We start from the raw sequence: 22,807 nt of genomic DNA, 5'->3' as shown, positions 1-22,807 counted from the left end.
TATTTATTTATTCACTTAGTTTTCCACAATAGATGCTATTTCTTACAGAAAAGACTGACCTATCTGCTGCTGTAGTGTTTTCTTCTTTCCTTTTTCTTTTTCTCTCTCTTATTTTATTTTATTTTTTCCTGCTGAGTCATTGCACAACTCAACAGTCATTTGTGTGGCATGCTTCCTGGAGCCGTGAATCGGATTGTCACGTACCTTTCTTCTTTTCTCCTACGTTTAATGTAACTGCACTCATTTCAAGCACTTCTGCGCAGCGGAACCCCTTTCTGATGGTCCCGTGGTTCCTCTCTGTGATCGGGGTGAGTGAGGCTGTCCTAATGGCAGAATGTGACCTGTGCTCAGTAAGTTGTTATTCCTGTGATAATGTTAACATTTAAAGATTCCTTAAGACTCTGCCTTACACGGAGTTAGCATGCAAATGCAGACACTTCATCTTGTAGCTGAGGGAACAAAACTCCTTGTTTGCTTTTGCTTTTTCATACATTCCGCTGCTGGCATCTGCTGAGGCAGTTTAACGCCGCTCATATTTTTCATCCCTGTAATATATTAGAAAGGGGGTACTCTTTTTTGTTCTTTGAATGTCTTTTCAGGCTTAGGTCATCTACAAATATGTAGTTCACTTCCTCCCCCCCTTTATTCCTTCAAAATTGGGTTGGTATTTCAGGGACTTTCTTGGCCTGCCTGATATAAAATTAAAGAGGTTACCTAAAACCACAGAATTAGAAAGTGGTACAGCTAAAGTTTTTTTGTTCTAAGGCTGAAAAATCACAGATGATGTTTTTTTCACTTTTAAAATGTTATTAGACACAGGTTGTTTCTGTAACACCTATATTTTGTTCATAGTTAGTTTTTCAAATTAAAAAAAAAGAAACAGAAGTTTGACATCTTTTTCCCCCAGTGTTTCAGGTGCTTTTTTTTTTTTTTTTTTTTTTTTTTTTTTTTTTTTTTTTTTAATCACAACAAACAACAAAACTGTTCTTTTTCCTGAGCTCTAGCATTCACAGAGACCTTAGGGTGATGCTGCATGATGAAGCATTGCAGCACACTGACAACTCAGGTCCCCAGCTCCAGTGTTTGCAAAGCTAAGATAAATGTCCAAATTCTCTTTACCCAGTGTGAAGAGATGCACATATGCATCAGGATGGGATCTGCAAAAGCTCAGCCAGGCTTCACAGGACAGGAGGAGGTCATCCACTTTTCTGAAGCTACATCCCAGTGAAGGTGAATCAAAATGGTCCTGTTGCTAATTGAGCCATTTCCACCCCTGACACTTTTATTAGGCCAACAATAGTTCTTTTAGCTGTTTGCTTTGTTGTGGCCCAGTGGAAAGCTAGTCCTTCTCAAAATGCATTTATTTTTCCTCCAGGGCAGTGTCAGTAGAGATGGGCGAGCAGCTCTGCTGGCATGGGGCAGGTATGGCAGCAAGCAGCTGGGAGCGATGGGGAGCTGCTCCTTTTGCAGAGCCCTTGCATGACTTCTTAGGCTGCTGTGGAAACCTCATGGCTGGATAGAAGAGCTGTCTTGAAGCCGTGCCAGATGGGTGCTTTGATAATACTGGTATCTGCAGCCCAGTGCTTCAGGGTTTAGTCATCCTAGTCTTTCTTTTACATGGGTTATTGCTTTTTCTCCCTCTGCTTTTTGTAAGAAGGTAATGGGGCAAGGCGAGGTGGAGGTGTTGCATCAGACCTTAGTGGTTAGAACCATCGGTTGGGAAACAGCAGACTTCAACGCTGTCCTGAGCCTCTGCAATGAATTCCCTGAGAGAGTGCCCTATTTATCTGTTGCTGAGTGGGACTGGGCTGGGGGAGGCTCTCCATCACTTCTGCACCAGGCTACAGCATCACGTGGCAAGGAATGGATGAGGGTAGAGCATGTGCGATCCTCGTCTGCTCAGGAGGGTGTTCTTCCTGTGCCCTGATTATTTTCCCCTAGGGTCTGATAGGGAGTTTTATATTTAGGGGCTTTGTGGCTAGGAGCTGCAAAACTGAAGTTATTTCCTACTTTAGCCTCAGTCTTCCTCTGAAATATTGGACAAGTTATTTGAGCTGTCAGCTACTGTGGGTTTTTGGAAAATGGAGGTATTCTCTTTACTCACCTCTTGTCTGCTTTGATGTAGTTAGTCTTTGCTGTGACATTTTATAGTCTCCCAGCACAGTCAAGTACAGCTCTGAGCATAATTGGGGTCACTGGGCACTAGACAATAGTGTTTATGATCAGAAGTCTTCATAATACAGGCTAAACATGGTATTTCAGCTTTATGTTCTTCTGAGTAGCCTTTAGAGTTAATGTTTTTGTTTTATGATGCATCATCTCTCAGTCTCTCCTCCAAAAAGTAAAATAAATCTAAATTAGACTGAAGCCTTGGCTAATTGTTCTTTCTCTATTCATCTCTGTGGCAGCAGGAAACCTAGCAGCAGGGTTTCCATTCACAGCAGACATGTGTGCCAGCTCAAATGCTTTTGTCCCAAAATTGCATATGTGGGTGTTGAAGGTAAAAATGATTGGGTAGTAGTGGTTGCAGCTGTATCCTTGAGAACTCCAGGCAAGGGAGATCAACGATCTCTTTCCTGCATGTCTTTTTTCCTCACTGAAAAAGATACTTAACAATTGCAAATCATTCCAAAAAGGCAAAGGAAATGTTTTTTGATAATCAAAGACTGCATCAGCCCTGGGTCTGTTTGTGGTGCTGACATTGGTTCTGCACAAGGTAGGAGTGGGAAGGGTTCTCTGAACTACTGCGAGGCATTTTGATGCCTACAGCACTTTGATCTGCTGGCCTGCAGGTACCGCGTCCCCTCGGCTCCCCCCATCTTACTGCGCTGCTGCCACCGGCGTTTCCTCCTCCTGCGCATCAGAAATGCGGGTAGCAGATGGGTGGTCCAGGCAGGTTTGTCCTGGTTGGAGCTTTTCTTTTCCACTCATGTTAGCTTCAGAATGACCTGCTTATGATACACATCTCTTTGCTACAGCAGAAATAATTACAGTATGGCTTTGCACATACTACACCCATATGATGACCCCCAACTGGTCAGATCTGCCCTTGATAGCTTATTGTAGTTGCAGGCCTCCATTTCAGTCCATTTAGCTGGTCAAGAACAATCCAATAGAAATAATAATGGTGCAGCATGTTAGCAGTGATCTCTAGACATGGAAAGGAGTGAGCATTTTCCTCTTTTTTGCTGTTGATCCCACTGACGTGGAGTGACAGTAGGAGAAGTATGGCTGTAAACACGATGCCAGGGCCACCAGTCAGTTAAGGCGAGTCACTAAAGGCAGAACAGCTGGAACTGCTCCTCGGTTATTTGCTTATGCTTGTCTTTCATTCATTGTTTGGCTGATCAGCTTCTGGTGCCCCAGAATTCATGTCCATTCTTTTCCGTGTGAGTATTCACTAGCAAGTCTTCTCTGGATGTTTCTTCCCCTGACTTCTCACACAAAGCGTGCTGTAAGCGTGCTGCACAAACAGCCACAGGTTCTGCAGGTTCTGCAGACTGCTGCAGAGATGGAAAGGCAGCTCTGGGTAGGTGACGGCTCCGTCTGAATGCTTGGTTAGGGAAAAGATTTCCCCGCTGAGCAGCTAGCTGACTAGACAATTTTTAAGTGTTGTTCCATGTTATGAGCAGTTGTCATGTTAATAGCATGCGAGGCTAATTGTAACTGATTAGTTGATTGCACTTGTTCCTCATTTCACGTACTGAAAGCATCACTTTTCTAATAGATGCTTGTATTAGGAAGGATTAAATTTACTGTGGTTTTGCATTACCACTGCACTACAAATGAATGAAAGATCAGCCCAGGCAAATGTCCTTGGATCTAGGTTTAGGTCATGCTTTGTAATCTTGAGGTAAACTTTTCTGTATTTGGACTACCTGTAAGCAGCTGGGTTTTGTTACTGATTGGCGCTGTGGTATTTAAAGACTAGCAAAAATTGGGACTGCTTTTGCTGGGAAGTGAAGACATGAGAGGAAGGCCTTGCTCAGGAGAAAGCATCATCTTAACAGCAACAAACAGAAACAGGAGATGGCAGAGGAAGCACAGGGACCACTCCGTTGACGTGGCAGGCGTTGACGAAGCTCGGTGAGGTGGCACGTGTCTTGCTGCCGTTTGGATGAGGGAGGTGAGGGGCTGCGCTCTGAGCCCTGCTGTGCCAGGGCTCAATCACTTGGACCTGGGAGGGAGGGAGAAACGAGGCAGGACATCCTGCTCTGCCACTGCACCCAGCAGTTTTTTGTTCGCAGCACCCGCGTTCAGATGTCTTGGAGGAACAGGAAGGGCAGGAGCAGCCATCCTTTGCCATCTCTCTTCTTTGCTGAAATTTTAGAGCTGCTTTTAGCGATTTATTAATTGTAAATGAGAGGTTAGTACTTCTTTTCCCTAGAGACAGTTTCTTTAATATCTTTATATTTGTTCCTGAATTGAACAAAAGGAAGCCAAGCCAGAGCTTGGTGATTTCCCAATTCCTTTTCTTAGACTGGGCAAAAGTGATAAGAGAAAGCTATTCTTAAAGATTTTTTTTTCGTTGACTATCTCTGTGTTCTTCTGAAAGAAAATGCCAAGCACCTACTAAAACAATGTCTTTTAAGCGTTGCCAAAGAAAAGAGTGGGTTTGTTCAGTAAAATATGTATGCAAAAGCATAAGGATTCTGAGATTATTTTTATAAAGCTTTTTAATAACTAAGACTATTACTAAAAGCAGGTAAAAGCTGAACATCCCCAGAACTTACTCTTTTCATACATTGTTTAAAGAAATTCCAGTTATGCAAAACCTAATAAATTAATAAATTAATTTAAAATTAATAAATTAATAAAGCCCAACTCAACAAAGTTCTTAGGTGCACATTCCAGACCCTTCCAGAGCACAAAGTAAGTGTCTCTGCTCTTACCTAGTGCCTTGAGGTGGGTGCTGCTGAGCTGGGACCTGACGCACAAGCAGGAGAGCCAGGAAGCAGTGAACGACGCTGCCAAGAAATAGTATGGCAGAGGAGCAGAAGGAAGGGAAGGTGGGCCTGCTGACCCTCACTTACTGAAGGTGATTTAGGGTTGATCTTACAATATGCCTACAGAATTATCTTGTTTTCAGGAAAAAATATGACAGCAACAGGTTTTGGTTTATAGTACAGTGTTGGCTTCTCCTGTCCCAGCATCTCACCTTATGAGATGTTAAAAGCATCTCTGCAGTGCCCAGCTATTTGACGCGTGCACCCTAAAGGGGGATGCTGAAGTGCTGCTGGGAGAGCCACTGTTGCTGGCTCCTCCACCTCGGTCACCTTGCCAGCCCCTGGGGGTGTGGGTGACAAAGTGTGTGGGGGGCCCTGGGTGCATCAAGTGAAGCACAGCGTCTGTGTGTGTACACGTTTCGGGGGTGCTGAGTAAATTAGGAAGAGCTGCAGAGACAAAGCAGGCTGCCTGTTGTACCTTAAGATGTCTTTTTGCTGAGCTGGGAGCTGTCCTACCCAGGCTTGCCCCTTTGCCCACAGGTTTTAGGTTCCAGGCGATCTGATCTGGTTTGTTTCTTTGGCAGCTCAGAACCTGTGGTTTAAATGCCCATGCAAATTAATGAACTAGGCAGGTATTTTGAAATCTGAAAACTCATTTAAACCCTTGCACAAAGAGACCTTAACTGGCTGACTCTCTTGGAGCTTGTATTAAAAGCGTGTCCAGAGATTTAAAGCAGGGCAGGAAACCAGCTTGTTTGTTAAGTGCTGGCCAACTGCTGGCCTCTGCTTCATGCTGTAGAGATGCATCAATGGTGGAAAAGCTAACATGTCTGGTCTTGCTTTTTTAAAAAATTAATCAGACAATGCTGAAGATACTGGATTAAAATGGCCATTATTTCATTTAAAAAATATATATATATATTCTTAAAGGTTAATGCAAAAAAAAAGTTTTAATTTTTTTCTTCAGAGCAAGTCTCTTCTGACAGACAGCTGAGAATCTAATTCTGGTGCACACCAAGTGAGAAAGTGATTTTTTTCTCAAAAAAAAAAAAAAAAAAAAAAAAAAGGTAGAAACAGAAACTCCAGAACTAAAAATATTCTTGAATTGTGGCCTTCCAAATCCCCTTTTCTATAAGGAGCTGAGTAACAGTTGTTAGTGATCATGTACTTCATTCAACTCTAGCATAGGAAGTACATCGATCATTTCTAACTCAGCTTCCCTGGGCATAGGTACAGTTTGGCCAGTCTGAATTTGCAATCTGTGAATTGGAAAAGCTAGAAATTCTGCTACTGTAAAGCATTTTGAAATTATCTCTCTAGATGTGGTTTATGTGATTTTGTTTTTGAAAAAAAAAATTGCAATTGAATTACTCTGTCTTTTTCAAATTGAAATACTCCGTCTTTGTAATAGTGGTGCTCCTGTTCAGACCTGTATTCCCATAGCTGGATGATTTCCAGCCTTCTTTATTTGGGCACGTGCACAGATTTTCCTGCAAAGCAGCCATTCCTGGAAGGGTCCGTATTTACTCACTAGTTTCACAGCACAATTGAACGAGTTTTTCTTAGTCAACTTCTGCTCACCCGCACTGACTGTTCTCACACTTCACCGATCACAAGCTGAAAGCCACTGACCTGAACGTTTAAAACTAGGCAACGGGGGCGTCTTTATTAGCACAGGTAGTAAGTACACAGAGTAGTTCAGGGAAAGTGAGGTTGGTTTCTGCTGCCTAATATTTGAATGATAGCAAAGGATTTTGAAAACATCCTTCTGTTGTAATATCCTGGTTTTCTATTAGTTTTTCTTACCCAGTGACTTCCCAACCAAATGAATTTTGACTTCCAATGATGAAGTTCCATCAAAAGTGGCGGTTACAGCTTTCAACTTTATAGAATCAATCCCAGTAAACGATACAGTTATGCCAGGTTTTCATTTTGTGGTCAAGGATTACATACAGTCCCATTTACCATTTGTTTATTTATGAGGTGTGTTTTAAGCTGACCTTGTAGGTTTTTTCCGTCTTCACTCTATGTGAACCTTGAGACACACTTCAGAAATTTTATTTAGTATAATGCAGATAGACGTAATGTAATCAGCAAGGTGTTGACAATGCTGATTTAAAACATGGGAAATTAAATTCTCTTCAGGTCAGCCCTGTCAGCCTTCAATTCCCATCTCTCGTTTCATTGTCCCTGGGGCTCTTGAGCTATCACTGCTTTCCATATTGCATGATTATTTTCTTCCTTTCCACTGTATTAGTTTTAATTTCATGGATACAGAGTTTGCTTGGAAAACTGGGTTGGCAGAGGGTGTATGTTTTCTGTTTGTTGTTTGTTTTTTTTTTTTTCTTTTTTTTCCCATCTCTTGGATGTCAGTACATATCTTTCTTTGTAGTATAAGTTTGAGGCCAGAAATAAAGACATATCAAAGTGTCTCGCTGTGTTGCAACTTCTTACCCCAGTGTTTATATGCTTTAGGTCAGGTCTTGGTTCTTGTTTCCTAGTTTTTCTGCCTTTCCTCATGATGATAATAAATAAAATATATGATATTTTATATTTTTATTATATTATATATATATATATATATATATATATTAGCATTGTCTTGATCAAGTTATTTTTAAGCCCTTAGGCAGAAATTCTCAAGGTATCTTTCCACTGACTTGCCATTGGCATTCCTTTCTTTGCTGTGACTGGGAGTTAGGGGATTGAAGCCTGAAAGCTACTGGGTGGCACTGGGAGAGACAGGGATGCTGCATCCAGGCTGTTACGCTAAGCCTTGAGCCTTACGTGCTCAGCACTGGGTTGAGGATTTTTGCGCTGTAGCTCACCTGCACTGAATTCTTGAAGCCTGAAGTAAACCCAAATCTCATTCGTCTACAGAACAGCTGGCAAATTCTTGTGGTGGTGCCGACACGTGCTGTTTGCTGCTGCTGACCCTTGGACGTGCAGCGGTGCATCACGATCCCATTTCAGTTGCTCCGTGCCATCTGTGTCTGCTGCTCTCCCCTTTCCTGAGCAGCACCCGGTGGCGGTGTCAGAGCCGAGGAGCTTACTGGAGATGTGCATGGCTGCCAGCAGCAAGGAGGACGAGCCACGTGGATGTACAGTTCCCTGCAAGCAGCACAAAGATTAATCCGCAGAGCGTTATTAGCACCCCGAAAAAACCTATCTTATTTTTATTTTTTTTATGCAAATTATTCGAGTGGCATAAATACCTATTTTTATCAGATAGTGTTTAAAGCTCATTAATTTTCGGTATAGTTTTTTGTCAGCAAAAGCCTTATTTAAATTTGGCTTTTTGGGGTAGAATTTATATCTCAGAAAAGATCGCTTTCTGTGGATCTCTAAATCCTCTTGAATCATCACTTCCACAGGGCAGAGCTGTGCTTCTCTGTTGGCTGAGAAATCTCCAGGCACAACAACAGCGCTGTATAAATAATAAATAAAGTAATAAATCAGTCATCATCTGCTCTCACCTCCTAAATTGAGGTCAGGAAGAAAAGTCACTTGAGGGAGAAGCAGCAGGGAAAGCTGAAATGCCCGTTGTCCCATTGGGGGAGCACAACCCGAAGACCAGGCTTGGCATTTAATTTAAAAAATACACAGCCGGGCCGAAATGAGTGTCTGTCAAGCAGACAATTAACTGTCTGATCTGAGGAGCCTGGCATTCAGAGAGCCTCATGCCTCCATGCTACACGTGGCTTTTGAACCATCAGGCATCCCTGGGAGCGATTTGTCAGCACCCAGAGGAGAGCTGTTGGTCCGCGTGTCAGCAGCATCCCGCTGACAGCCAAGTCCACGGCAGCCCCGTTACTGCCACCGCTGAGGGCTGGCAGTGGGACGTGGTGCGTGGTAAAGAACCTGAGTAACGGGGACAAAAATTCTTGTAGGAGTCTCACCAGGTTTTGAAGTTTCTGCCCCTTTCTCCCCGGTTTAATCCAAGTTCTTTCAGAAACACGCTTGTTGTGGTTCTTTTCTTCCTGCACAAAAACAAGCATGCAATCACTTGGTGTTTGTGGACGTGGGACTCCTCCAAACTCATACGGAAAGTTGCTGCCTAGTGGAAATAGTGATGCTAAACAATATTATACACACAGAGCAACTCGATTTTATGGACACCTACTTATTATTACTTTTCCTACAGAGCTCCCATGCCCACCTGTATTTCCAGTGCCCCTTGCCCCATGGGGCACGGCTCCTCACAGCACCCGGTGCTCAGCACCTCCCGGCCAGGAGGTCGGTACCCAGGTGTCTCAGTTCCTCCTAAGCAACATGCCACAAGTACTGGAACCAGCAAATTAGGTTTGAGAGCATGAGAAAGGGCAGTGGATGCTTCCCTGATACGGCCGCACGGTGTACAAATGTACGAGCTCTGGCTTGAAATTCATAAACTTGACCTACTGGAGAACTTCGACGGGTGGGTGTGAATGCGGGCCGTGCCTTTTGTGCAACGTCCTGTAAACATTTGTTCCAGTACATTTGATTCTCAATTTACAATGAAGAGGGATTCATTCATCTGCAGAGCGGTTGCTTAATGGCCTCTGTACAGACAGAACCTTATTAATATCCTGGTGTCAGAGTTCGTTTGAAGGGCATTCAGAGCTGCTAAGCACGTGAAGAAATGGCACTCTAAATAAAATGGTATTTGTGGTGTTAGGGCTGGCGTTACATTCTGTGGTGAATTTTCAGTCATTTGCAGCTGAAAATAGCCAAACATAGGCCTTGCGGAGCAAAGCAGGTTCTTTAATATTTTGTCCATTAATGTTTATAAAATAAGTGTCAGTGTTTTATGTAGGTGCTGGTGGGACTCGGGGGGTTCTACCTTCCCATGGAAAAGAATCCGTGGCAGAAGCAAGGTAATTAGTGCTGGTGCAGCCTGACGTGGGTGGTGACTCAGATACACGCATGCAGTGCTATTTATTTCCCCCATAAATTAAAATAATGTCAGATACACATAATGCATACGTGTCTATAACAATGTGCGTATGAGTGTCCATATCTGTCATTTTCCAAGCACGTCTGGAAGGGGTCCAGGACACAGAGCAGCATCTGGCTGCTGGGAAGAGCTGCGCGGCTCTGCGCTCCCCATGCCCAGGGGACATCTTTGGTGATCCTTCGGTGCCTGCAGCCAGAAAAAGGACTCGGGGCTCTGACATCCCTGGTTCTCCACTGTGAGGGCAGAGAGCTGAGGGCACCTGGGTTGTCTCCTGGAGAGAAGGAGGCCGAGAGGCGACCTCTGCGGCTTCCTGAGGATGGGAGTGGAGAGGGAGGCACCAGCCTCTGCTGCTGGCTGCCGATGGCATGTGTGGGTCAGCACAGAGCTGCGCCTGGGGAGGCTCAGACCAGGCATTAGGGGAAGTTTCTCTGCTGTGAGGGTGGCCAAACACTGGCACAGGCTTCCCAGTGAGGTGTCTGGTGCCCCGTTCAAGAGGCAGCTGGAGAACGCTCTCAGTAGTGTGCCTGGACTTCTGGCAGCCCCGCAGTCAGGCACTTGGACTCTGCTTTTCAGTTCCCTCCCAACCGAAACACGCTATGCTAGGCTAGTCTAGTCCAGCCTATCCTTTTGGTAAGGTGTTTTTCTCTGTTTTGAAGCTGTTACGTATTTATTGGTAAAAAGAAATCATACAAGAGATGCTTTGTGTGTGCAGGGAAATTGGCAAACACTGAGACACTTTTTTATTTTTTGTATTTTACTATATTGAAGAAATTTCCCTTTCTATGGCAGGGGAAAGCTTGCAAGAGCGTGTTACACATTGTATTACAGGAATTCAGTTGTACACAAACCACGTTCTCATCTTGACACCATGTTCACACTTCCCAGCAAATTCAGCGTAAGCCGGCCTAAGCACAGAGCCTGCGCAATACACGTGTCGTGTTTGTGTTCACGTGTTTTAAAATCTTAATTGCTGATCTCTGCCCTCCTGATTTGTAGCTTCTGCGTGATAAACTTGCTGTAGAGCCCTGTGTGCCTTATGTTGAAGCCACCTGGCCCGGCAGGGTTATGGTTCTTGTTATGGGGGGAGCTGGGTCTCCTGCAGGTCCCGAGTCTCCCAGGAGAGCTCGTTCCCTTCTGCCCACCTGGAACTGCTGCGGGATAACTTGCTGCTGGAAGCACACGGCCGGCCGTACGGTAACACGCCCGTGGGCTCAAAGGTCATCCCCGTACTCCTCCAGTTATTGACTGGCCACACGTGGCAATCAGTGCATGAGTACATTTGTCACAGGGTGAAAGCTTGGAGCTGAGACCTGTTTCGGTGCCTCCTTCGGCTCCTTCCCATCGTGGATTCTTCTCTCAGTAAGGGTCAGGAGTGTTGAGGGGCGCCTGGCCAGGTTTTTTGTGTTACTTGCATGGTGTCTTTGGGCAGCCCTGTGTTCTGGCAACATCAGAAATTCAGAAAATTTGTTTGTCAAAAGGAAAGCGTTTTCTTTGGTGGGAAATGCTATTAAAAACTAGATTTCTGATGAGAAATCCAGGAGGAAATGGCATAAGCCTGAGGAGTGTGTAGTAAACTCATTTGTAATCCAAAGCGATCATAAAGTTGTAAATTCAGTTCTGTTATTTTCAAGTCTTTAAGCTGAGAAAGCAGGCATTTTGTAGGCTGTTTGTTTTAATGCTGGTCTAGAAAGCTGGGTCTTAATCATGTGCCCCTGCTTTTCATCCCATCGTGCTGTCTGATTGCTTTGGGCTCAAGCTGCTCTGGTTCGAATTGCTTGGATTCATTTGGCACAATTGCAGCATTGCCAAACCCCAACATCCAGAGATCCCGGGGGAAGCCTTCCTGTGCCTGTTTCAAAATCACAGTGTTGATACAAAAAAATAAGGATTTTTTAGCTTATCTCTTGTTTCTGTGTTGCACAATCTGGTTTCCAAAACTTTTCTCGGCACCCAGCAGGTTTCAACTTCCAGTTAAAATACGTGGCAAACGTCTCGTGTGCTGGAGCTGGGGCTGTGAGAAACACACCAAGCTCGCTCTTGCTACACAAAGGAGAGGTGAAAGAGCCGTGCTCTGGAAGCAGCACATCTTCACGTTCACAAAAATTGAGTTCTTTTCAAGAGGTGTGTTGTAAAGGTGCAAGTCTCCCATCTGAGCCAGCATTGCAGTTTTACGTCCTGAATCATGGCACCTTCGTGCACATTTTCTTTTCGTATATGTACACTTCCACCGTTTAGGCGTACTCTTATCTCGTTGGGGTGCCCTGCTATCAGTGGGGGATGCTCGTGGTGCGAAGGGCACGTGGGGCCCAGCAGTGTCAGCCTGAGACCAGAGCCTCAGCACACTGCGTTCAGGAGTTGCAAAACTTCAGATTTTTTTCTAAAGCAAAAGAAATTTCTTACAAGGCATTCACCATGCTTGTTTTAGTCAAATGGTGCATAACAGTGTATGCTGATCAGCTAAACCAGCCCTGCTTTTCCATCCATGTATGTGTAGTCCTGTTATTGATATGGTTACTCTGAATAAATAAATAGTGATCTACTAATAAAGTAAAAATCTGCTTGAATCTTGTATTGTAATGAAACCACAATAGATACCACTAGACCTTCCATAGGCCTTCGGTACTTCAGGTCTGTGCCCTGAAATGCAATGTAAAATGGCTCTTGGCTGCAACAGCAGAGCTGCCATAAGGATAAGCTGGGCAGCTTTTATGGATACTTTCTGAATTTTAATTCTTAGCCTCTGATCTCTTTACAGGCTTGAAATACACTTCACAGGGTGTTCAATATACAGCTCCTTATCTGGAGAAAAGTTTACCTTGATCAAACGAGATTGATTTGAGCCCATCCCTGCAGAGCTGGGGCAGCTGAAGGCGCTCACCCTTGCAGATGGGATCAGTAAGAAGGATGAGAGCTGCTGGCTCAGGCTTGGGTCACGCATTCAGGCTAAGATACGGGAACAGCAGGCTCTGTTTCAGGCCAAACCATCCAGCGACAACTAAGAAATCAAGTGTGTATATCTCTGTCTAGGCTAATGGAGTTTGCCTGGGCAGTATAAGCAGTTTGTTGAAAAGGACTGAAAATTACTCCTCAGTATTTTTCAGTGTTTTAAGATTTGTGAATCGTGCAGTGATTAAACAAAATTATCTGTTGATTGGCTAGGAAGTGCAGATTTCTCTTCACCAGATTTATACTCTTATCTTCTTTGTAGAAAGAGGAAGTAAGAGAAACTTGAGAAGTCTGCAGGGTTTCTGGTTTTATAAAAGCATTTATATTGTCACATAAGCAACATAACTGAACTGAGTACCAGAGCAGACCTTATGTAAGATTAATGAGCAATTTTCACCAAGTATCAAACCTCTCTGTCCTCCTTTTCAGAATGATGAAGTCCTCTGTACATGGAGAAGAAGATGACTTTGTGCCAGAGCTTCAGAGAAGCATCCATCCCCGGGAGAGGCCGGACTGGGAGGAGACTCTCAGCACTATGGTAAAACACCTTGTTGCCTTTCCTGTGTGCATTATTTTCGGTTCTGAATAATCTACACTGCTGGCTCTTGTACTTTCTAGTTCTGCTTTGACTCTTATTCCCTGAATTTCAGATTTTTAAATGGATTGCACAGTAGTTTCAATAAGACCAAAATACTTTCCTTCCTCTGGCACTTTGTCAAGGAGAGAGAGAAGGAGCATGCATAACGCTTCTGCCCTATTAATATGTGCCCCAAAGCAGGTCTAGTAACCAATTAAAAGGTCCATAATGTCACAACGATTTTCAGTCTGCATTAACCTCTTTTTCAGTAAGATTTTTGAGCATGAAGGGAACTTCTTGTAAGAATATGCTCTTTGAAGCATGCATCGTTGTGGAAAAATATGGTTTTAGCAAAATGCTGGCTAAGTCTACAGAAATAAAAAATGTCAGCCTAAAAGCTTACCTGCCATCACATGGAAAGGAATTACAGAAAAGCAGCCACAAAAGTGGGGTTCTCATGCCTAATGAAAACGGAACAAGTGGCAGTGGGCCACAGAAAACTGTAGCACCCTGATTTGTTTTCTTTTTAAATGAATGAGCAGAGTACCCGCAGTTCCACTTTTCCCAAATCCTCTAGAATTTGCTGAGCTTGGACAGTCGGTTGTTATTTTCTTAGTGGTCAAATAAGTTGGTTTTGTGAAGTTATCTTACCTCACAGAAGCTTGACCTACCTTGTTTGGTATAGGAGCATCTGGAAGTTATATCTTGCTTGTTATTCTCAGATTTTTTAAATTGCCTCATTAGCATAATAAGCTGATGAGGAAATTGCATTCTGCGACAGACCTTGGACAGGGAGAAGGTCTGAATATTTCAGGGTGGGATCGCTGCTCTCATGGGGACAGTCCAGCTGCACGGCTAAAATTACTTACTGAGATGGGAGACCAGTGACAGGTTTTCCCTTGCATCAGATCATGTGGCAGTGGCAGGGCATCAGCCTGGAAAAGCCATATGTACGCTGCTCCCGGGCTCCCAGCAGTGCAGCAGCAGTGTGAGAGATGGGCTGGGCTCCGCTGCACTGCAGCACGGCCACGGCCATCTGAGGGGTGGGGCTGGGGCTGCAGAGAAGCCCAGGTGCTGGGCTGCCTGGTTGGCTTTTAAGCTCGGTTACTAGGGTGAGATCAGAGGCCTTTGTGGATAAAACCCCAACTTTGGGGGAGGATATGGGGGGAGAAGGAATTTTCACTGTTGGTCAGTAAATATTTGATGCATTTTCCTTTTCCCTTTGGAATTGCAGGGCTGATGAAAAACATTTGGGTTGTTTCACTGCTGTGTTACTGTACATGGCCAGTGTCCCTAGGACTTTTATACAGACCTGTGATGACATTCGGTAGTACTTAATGAATCTTAATGACTACTGTTATTACCAGCAACACTTAATTTGGAGGTATAAGTTGTTTTATCGTGGTTTAATGTTAACAGAACAGTGAAACAAAGGGCAGTAACTCCATCTTGCTTATCTTGAAACGTGGCAGCAGACACATTCCTCTGGTTTGTCTTAGAAATTTCAGGCTGTAACATAAAGACCGATACTCCTGTAGAAGATCTGAGTAGCAAGTTTTTCTTCGTCTAGGAGCGTTGACCTTGTCACATATGCACTTGCGCCTTCTGTAGCACCACCTTTGTGAACAACCTTTAAAAGGAAGGATGCAAGGTACCCTGAGCTTACACAGTGCCCGACAGTGAGAGCACACATTTCAACCTCACTTTCCTTCAGCGGCTGAACAAGCCTTCCAAGGATGTGGTTCAAGTGAAATCAATGCTATTCACGAAGCCACAGGAGAATCCAACAAGACAAAGGAAGCAAGCAGGACATTCAAAACCCACTGAAACATGAGCGTTCATCTTGATGGATTATTTAAAGTTTAAATCATCATTAATATTTGGCTGGGTCACATAAAATAGATGTGGGGTTAAATGTTCATTACACAGCATTCAGGAAATGTGTACCCTCCCTACAAGCCAGGTATTTATTTTAATTTTAAATGAGACAACAAAGTTCAGTTCTGTGGTTTACTGTTCTAAACCCCACATAATACAATTAAAATATTTTGTTTCAAACTTTATTTTTGGACCGAAAAAAAAAAGAGAACTCAGGCCTCACTAGTGTTTTTTCTCTGCTGGTATTTTCTGTGCTTGTTGTTCTGCTTGACCCTGTGCTTATCCATAGCTAATGTAGACTTCTTGCAATTGTCACCTCCTAGGTATCTTTTTCCTCTATATGCAGGTACATTTTTCCTTCTTTCTGCCTTGGCCAGCAGTTCACATTGGTGCCTCCTGTTCGGGAGCCCTGTCTGTTCTAATCAGCGTTATTCAGGCATCAACCTCAGAGCATGGTGCTCAGAAGCGCCCTAAAGCCAAGCCTCCTGTGCAGATCACTGCTTGACACCGCGGTGTCTGTAACCTCGAGGTGTGTCTCAGGAATGCGGCTCTCCAATTCAGTCTCCACCTGTAACACAAGTTAGCTGGCATACCTCATTTATTCTAGCGTTTGTTTGTGTTTTTCTTTTCCTTTTTTTTTTCCCTACCGATGGTTTATAATGGAAGACAGGTTCACCAGCTCTGGCTCGATACCTTCCCTCATCTCATCAGGACTGTTGTCCTCACGTACACTGTTCAGTGTTCAACCCCCATAGGTGCACAACGCTTAGAAACTTCTGTGCCCGCTGACTGCTGGACAGGTGCATGCTCAGGTTGTGCGGTGCTCCTGCAACTTTCTGCGAGACCCTGCAACTGCTGTCAGTGCCAGCCTGCAAAGGAGGGTGGCTGCAGACCCGAACGGCAGCCAGCTAGCTGCAGGAGGCATCCTGGGGAAACACACAGCTCCGGTGGAGTCAGCACACCCTGAGCTGGAAGGCACCCACAAGGATCGTTGAGTTCAGCTCATGGAGAGCTGAACTGAGGAGCTGAGCATAATTTCAATCCCTGGCAAACTCCCTGTTGACTGCTAGCAGTTAGGTAACTTAAATTTCTGACAGGAAGATTTGTTCGCGTAGGAGGTGGCATTCCAAATGTTTTCCTGTTCCTCTTCAACACTGCAGTCCTGGAGAACTTGTGCTACTATATTTGCATTAGGGGGGAATTTTTTTTTAAATTAAGATGGAAATTTAGTCTCACTTTTGTTCATTGAGAGCTCAGTAATCATTAGAAAACGGTCATTGCAGTCTTGCAAGTTGCATTTGTGTCTGGCAAACAAATGAGAATTTCTTTTAATGTTATAAAATGCTCGCTTGCAGCTATGACAAAGGGCTAGCCCAGCCTGCCCTTCGCCCCCTACTTATACACAATTTACTCTTGTAGCATTATTGGTGAGGGGGAGATTCTTAAAAAAAAACCCTTTGGTTGGATGTTTCGTGTTGTTGTTTTTTTTTTTGTTGGTTGTGGGTTTTTGCTAATTTTTGTTAAGAGGTACAGATTAACATTTTTTGGTAGTTTTATTGACTGGCTGATGGTTAAGACAATAAAACTGTGAGGCAGTAAGTACCTGTCGCTGAGAAAATAGTAGAATGTGGTTGCAAATAACCTGGGAGTGTTGCACTAAATTCTCTTTCTGTATACGTGTATTTATCTGCATTCTGGGGAAAAAAAAACAAACAAACAAAAAACTGTGGGAAACAAGATATGTACCCTCGACTTTTTTTCCTTCTGGTGGGATCTTTCATTATAGGGGAAGAAAATGAGTGGCTTTACGGAACATCTGGCAAAAGTACCAGCTGCCAGCAGTGAAGAAGTTAGGAAACTCCATGTTCTCATAGTGACAAGGGAAGAACATTTCCTTCATGTTTCCAGTTGTGCATTTTCAATAGCTGTTAGCACAAATTCTGAGCATAGGAGAGTCAAACTAAATATTTGCGTTAAAAAGAAAAAAAAGAATTTCAATAAATGGAATCCATACAGAAAGCAAATGACTGTTAAAGGATATGTGTGCGTGTGTGTGTGTGTGTACAGTGTAGTATTTCATAAGATGTTAGGGAAGATACTGCAATGGCCCTGCTTTTGCAGGATGTTCTGTCAGGGTACGTCTTTGTCCTGAAGAGAAGCTGTTAAACCCGGCCAGAAGGACTGGGGCCATTACACTGTGCTGGAACAAGAGGCTGTTCCTTTCATTCTGCTAACCATTGATTCATTTTTTAGAATGTGTCCTGTTGCACAGCTCTATGCCAGCAATATAAAAATTTAACAGTCCAGGTACCTGCATAAAAGAGATTTAGAAGAGGATAAACAAGAAAATTCAGGTCTTAAGATTTGCTGCACAGTGATTTGGTACAATGAGGCATAGGGGTAGGTAATAAAGGTACTTGTACTTAGGGTTTGTTCTTACGGTGTTCCTTTTACTTTGTGGTCCTCTGAATACATTTCAGATGGGTGAAAAACCCTCACTTGCTCATGTTTACTGTGTTAAATGAATCAAATTTACATTTTCATCTTCTGCCTTTACATTTTCATCTTCTGCCTTGTGTCCAGTCAGAAGGAAATATTGACAGAATGCTCTCGTTCTAGGGGTTCAACGCCGTCACACCCTGCGTTTTGTTTAACCAGTGCATATACTATATTTGCCTTTCTCCTGACCATGTTAATCCTGAAACTTCTTTCCCTTTCCATTCTTCATTGTGCATTCTTAACAGCCTCAGGTTTGATCTTTTCCCAGAGTATGCTGCTCACATGCTATGTGAGTTTCTCAGAGCTGCACAAAAAACTTAATTTCTGGTTGGTAGTTGTTCACGTTGCACATTTCGGGTTTTCTTGTTGCTTGTTCTGGGTAATGGAGGCTGTAAAGGCTGGGGGAGTTGGACATTGCTGTGTTGGTCTCTGGTCTCCTTTGCTTCCTGTTGTAGACAGCTGGAGACCCAACTGGGTGCCAGGCTTTGTCGCGTGCAGTGACTTTCGTATTCTGCCAGGTGAGTAATGCTGAGACCAGCAGCAATACGGAGAGCCTGGAAACGTCTGACATGACAGACGGACCTGTGATGCTCGTTCATTTCTCTCCTGAACTTTGCCTTTGTACATGTTTTTGTACTTTGGGAAAAGGTGATTTATGCATTCACGGTTAGATGAACATACCCAAGTCGTCCCTGCCCTCCCTCTCCCCCCTTTTATCTGCAATATGCTTGGAAGTGCTTATTATTAATTTATATAACTGCTTTGTTTCCAAAGCCACTTTTTAACAAGAAATAAACTAAAGGTCTTTCTAAATATATAGAGGTTGAACGTCCTCCCATAACATGAATATTAGGTAGGACAGAAACTCTATTTTTAATAGTTCTGTCATTGTCAGTTAATTCTGGGCACTTGAGTAACTTCAGTCCTTTGTACTTCTTTGATTGTTTTTTTTCTACGTTTATCATCTGTACTTTCATCTGTTTTTCTTGTTTGGGGTTTTGCAGAAAGGCAAGTAATTTTCTGTTGGAGATTTAGTTTTTCTGGGTACTTTTGGTGGTTCTTGAAACTTCATAGTAGTTACAAAATCTCATGCTGTCAAATCTGAGAACCAGACGGAGATGCAACACTAGGCAGACAGACTTTGTAGGAGTTAAATAATAAGACAGCTGCTTGACCAGTCCTCAAGGACTGCTATGTTTTGTGTCAACCCTCAGTTATGTTCTGTACTTTCAGACTTTATTAATATTAGCCCCGCTGTTTTTCTCATGTCTCAGCCTCCAAGTCCCACCGCGCTGCTGGCCTGCCGCGTAACCTTCACACGCCGGTTTTCTCAGTTTGGAAAATGCAGTCGATGACAGTGACTTTGTTAGATACTTGTGAGTTGTAGGGATGAAAAGCCATATTTGAGCCAAGTAATATTGCAGCATATGGATTTCCTAATGTTTCTCTGAGCTAGTTATGTTACTGTCGAGGAAAGGAGCATCTTTCCTTGTAGGGCACTGAAAAGTGCTGTTTCTGTGCTAGGAGAAATGAAGTTGTGAAAAAAAACTTTAAATAAGGTTTCTCACACAAACCTACAAAACAGCTGTCCTCAGCTTGTCATTAACTTTAGCATATTTTGGTATTTTTACTTAATATTGCGTTTACCTTATGTTTCTGACTTCCTCTCAGCATCTCTTTATGATCCTGGAGGTTGCAGCGCTCGGCACAATCTGCTCCAGCCTCGCCCCTCGGCAGCCCTCTGTGCTTACAGCCATGCACGCACGCTCGATGCCAGTGCCTTTTGTCTAAATTTTGTGGGGAAGCAGGGTTACAGGAGTGAAAATAAATATAAAATATTTTAAATATAAAACTCATTACTCACACACCCTTTTAAAACCGCGCTGTCCTGGGAAGATACCACCTGAAGCTGCCTTAAGCTGGCAGGCAGAACTGTGAGAGATAAGGTGAATGTACTGACTCCACAGCTAGAAATGGGATTTCTTTTTTATATATGTGCTTCTGAACAAGGCTGTTTTTTTCTGCAGAGTGTGCACTTCTTTCAGCTCTGGAAGCTTTCAAAGGCCCTAAAGCTGTGGTAGGTTTATTTCCTGGGAGATCTCTTTCCATAGTGCCCCGAGCAGGATCCAGGTGATCGATTGCTCCTCCGCCTGCTCACGTCCTGCAGTGAATGTCTGCAGGGCTTCGCTCGCCAGTAGATCACTGCTGATGGTGTGCACGCGTTCCTCACCCAGAGGATGCCAGCCTTTCCGCCCTGGTGCACCTCTAAGCCATCGCTTTTGGGATCTAGAGGTACAGTTAATAATGGAGTTATTGAGAAGATAACCTCCATGTCCCCCAGTGGTACTAATTTATAATCAGGTTGCCTAGAAATGGGCTGACGTAGAAACCTCTAAATTACTGATAAGAAGCCATTGAGAATCCTTGAATTTGGCAAATGAGTTAATGAATAAGAAGAAGGACAGTTGGCAGGTGGTACGCAGCATCCTTTTTGCCTTATGCTGGTGGAATTTTCTTATTTTCCTGCAAATGTTTTAGAAAGGTACAGGGGTTAGACCCTGTCTTTATGAAGTCCCTGCAGTGATCTCTTACATCTGTTCAGATGGATTCTGAGGCCTGTAGTGGTTCCAGTGTTTGATACTAGTTAAGGTAACATGCCATGGTTTGTGAGGGTAACAAAGACTTTTTAATGAGACCTCAATATATCACTGTCTTAAATCTGGGACAGGAGTGACAAGAAAACTAATTTTAAATACAATTTATAAAAGTGTGTAGAGATTAGTAGATTGTAAAGAAAGATTTCACTCTCTTGTAGAGCCGGGTTTGTTTCTCATTCTTTGTAGAGTGCTTAGCCCGGTGCTGCCCCAGATCTCGTCTGTGACTTCTGCAAGAATACATGCACAGAATAGGAGTAGCTAGTGTTCCTTTTTTAATTTTTTTCTCTTCATTTTTGTTTTGTTTTATTTTACTTTTAATTGAAGACATCAGGCATGTTTCTGAGGATGTCAGTCGTGACCAAGCCAAGATGAATACTTCCAGGAACTGTGTAAAACTCTGAAGAACAAGGCAGTGTGGTAAACCCACTTGTTTGGCACCATCAGCTATGGTGGTTTCCAAAAAGGTGGTTTACTGAAATGCTGTCATTTCTGCAACTGAGATGCATGGATACAGTACCCTGCGACATGTCAGAGCTGACATTTGGGATTTTCTATTCCAGTGGCTTGCAGCCATTTGTGCTCTGTATACATACGAACCAGCACCAGAATTTCACAGCTGGGTATCTGACTGTGAGCTGTTCAGTGGTGTGCAGGCAGTTGCCTTAGCCTGATCCTGTTTTCACGTGGGATGAATGCTGTGTACTTCTTTTGAAAAAAAGAAGAGCGCTGTTGAACTCTGCCAACCTGTAGGCTCTCTTTTTTTTTTTTTTTTTTTTTTAATGGCGTGGACATTTCACTGGGATTGGGCTTTAGATACTTACTCACCTAGATGCTCCAACACCTGGCTTCTGGCCCTCAGTCTTAGGAGTCATTGCATTACTTACATGTAATGGAAAATGTTACCTTGAGGTTCAGACGTTAGCTGTGTGCTGATGCAGCAGCACCTTTCATACCCAGCACTCCGATAATCTGCAGCACTTTGATGTGGATTGCGGTGCTCATCATGTGTAGCAGCGGGGGCACAGGCAGCCCTTTGGACCAGGGTAACGATGGGGCAGAAATGGGGTTTCAGACAGTGTGGGACTATCACCAGCACAGGCCTCGACAGGAGACAAATGTTCCATGCAGCACATCAAGCGGCCACCGGGCTGTAATAATATTTTGGTCCAAACAGTTCTGGTCTGGCATCGGACCAACAGCCTACATTTCGTTTTCAATTCACATAACTCGTTTCCCTTATTATTGCTGCATGAATCGAATGTTTTTTGCCTTAGGAAGCTTTTGGCAAGGTATCCCCTTGTTGCATATGGTCCTTTCCCTCCCTCCGTCTTGGTTAGAGAGCTGTTTCCCTTCCACAGGCTAGCTCCCAGCGTGAGGCTCCCTGGGAATCTTTAAGAATTGGGACAATCGCTTAATTGGCACATTGGCTTCCATTTGAGTTTGCCAATTAAATGAGTTCAATTAAACCAGAATGGATACTGTAGTTTTGGCAGTAAGTATTAATTTATAGCAATCATTTAATTTTTGTTGGCGATGCTATAGAAGCAATTGTTTCCAGTTATGTTTACTCCGGTTTACAGTGCGTACAGTCTTGCAGTACAGTGTCAGTCTGGGAGAAAAAAATATAATTTCTAAATTTCTGTTTTAGAGTTTTGTGTATGCAGCATTTAGAGGGAAAAAAAAAGATATAAAATTTGCTAAGGCTGGATGAGTAAAGTTTACTGATCACCGTGTCCACCAGTTTGAATGCACCCTGCTTTTGCATTTATCACGTCTGTTTATTTCAAAGTTAATCCAATGCGCATCAGGAAATAGAGTCTTGCTAAGTAAAACATTTGGGTCGTGTATTTACACACTACCACCTGTACTTCCTCTTAGTCGTGGAGGATAATGGCAGTGAAGAAGACAAAGGTGGCACTGGGGTGTACTAGCTAATTTTTTGAATGCTCCCAGCAGCCCTCTGCCAAATTGCATATGTGTAGGAAGGGCTAAAATGCATTAATGCACGTTAAGCACTTACGTCTGGGTTTATTAAGGCATCGGGGAGCCCCAGCACCCCCGTTAATCATGCCCCGTGTAGACGGCCGTGCTCAGTGGCATGTCTGGTATCAATAGTGGCTGTGTGGCAGTGGAGGCTGGCTTTGCTTGGTCTGTGAATGACTGGCTTGAATTTCCTGGGTTTTAGGTAATTGAATTTCAGTTTCAGATGGTTTCACATCCCCATATCTTTTATAATTATCACCAGTTTTCTGTTGGATCGGGCTCGGCTGGTTTGCCTGGTGGTGGCTGCGTGCTGGTGATGCTCTGCAGGTTGCTGTGGTGACGCCGATGTAATTAGCCCTGCAATCAGCCTGTGCATCCCCATTTC

The 22,807-nt window shown here is 43.6% G+C and overlaps 1 protein-coding gene across 3 annotated transcripts in view; it reads left to right on the top strand.

Moving 5' to 3' along the window:
• Positions 1-22,807, top strand: part of ARHGAP32 (Rho GTPase activating protein 32) — a 264,914-nt gene that overhangs the window by 87,136 nt on the left and 154,971 nt on the right. For all 3 annotated transcript variants that reach the window (XM_032201829.1, XM_032201827.1, XM_032201828.1), the window contains one exon: positions 13,258-13,366. In XM_032201829.1, the coding sequence (XP_032057720.1) occupies positions 13,258-13,366 (109 nt within the window). The remainder of the gene's footprint in view (positions 1-13,257; positions 13,367-22,807) is intronic.

Source organism: Aythya fuligula, chromosome 22 (assembly GCF_009819795.1).
Source record: "Aythya fuligula isolate bAytFul2 chromosome 22, bAytFul2.pri, whole genome shotgun sequence".
In the NCBI taxonomy this organism is placed as follows: domain Eukaryota; kingdom Metazoa; phylum Chordata; class Aves; order Anseriformes; family Anatidae; genus Aythya; species Aythya fuligula.
This window is presented reverse-complemented; position numbering and strand designations above follow the sequence as displayed.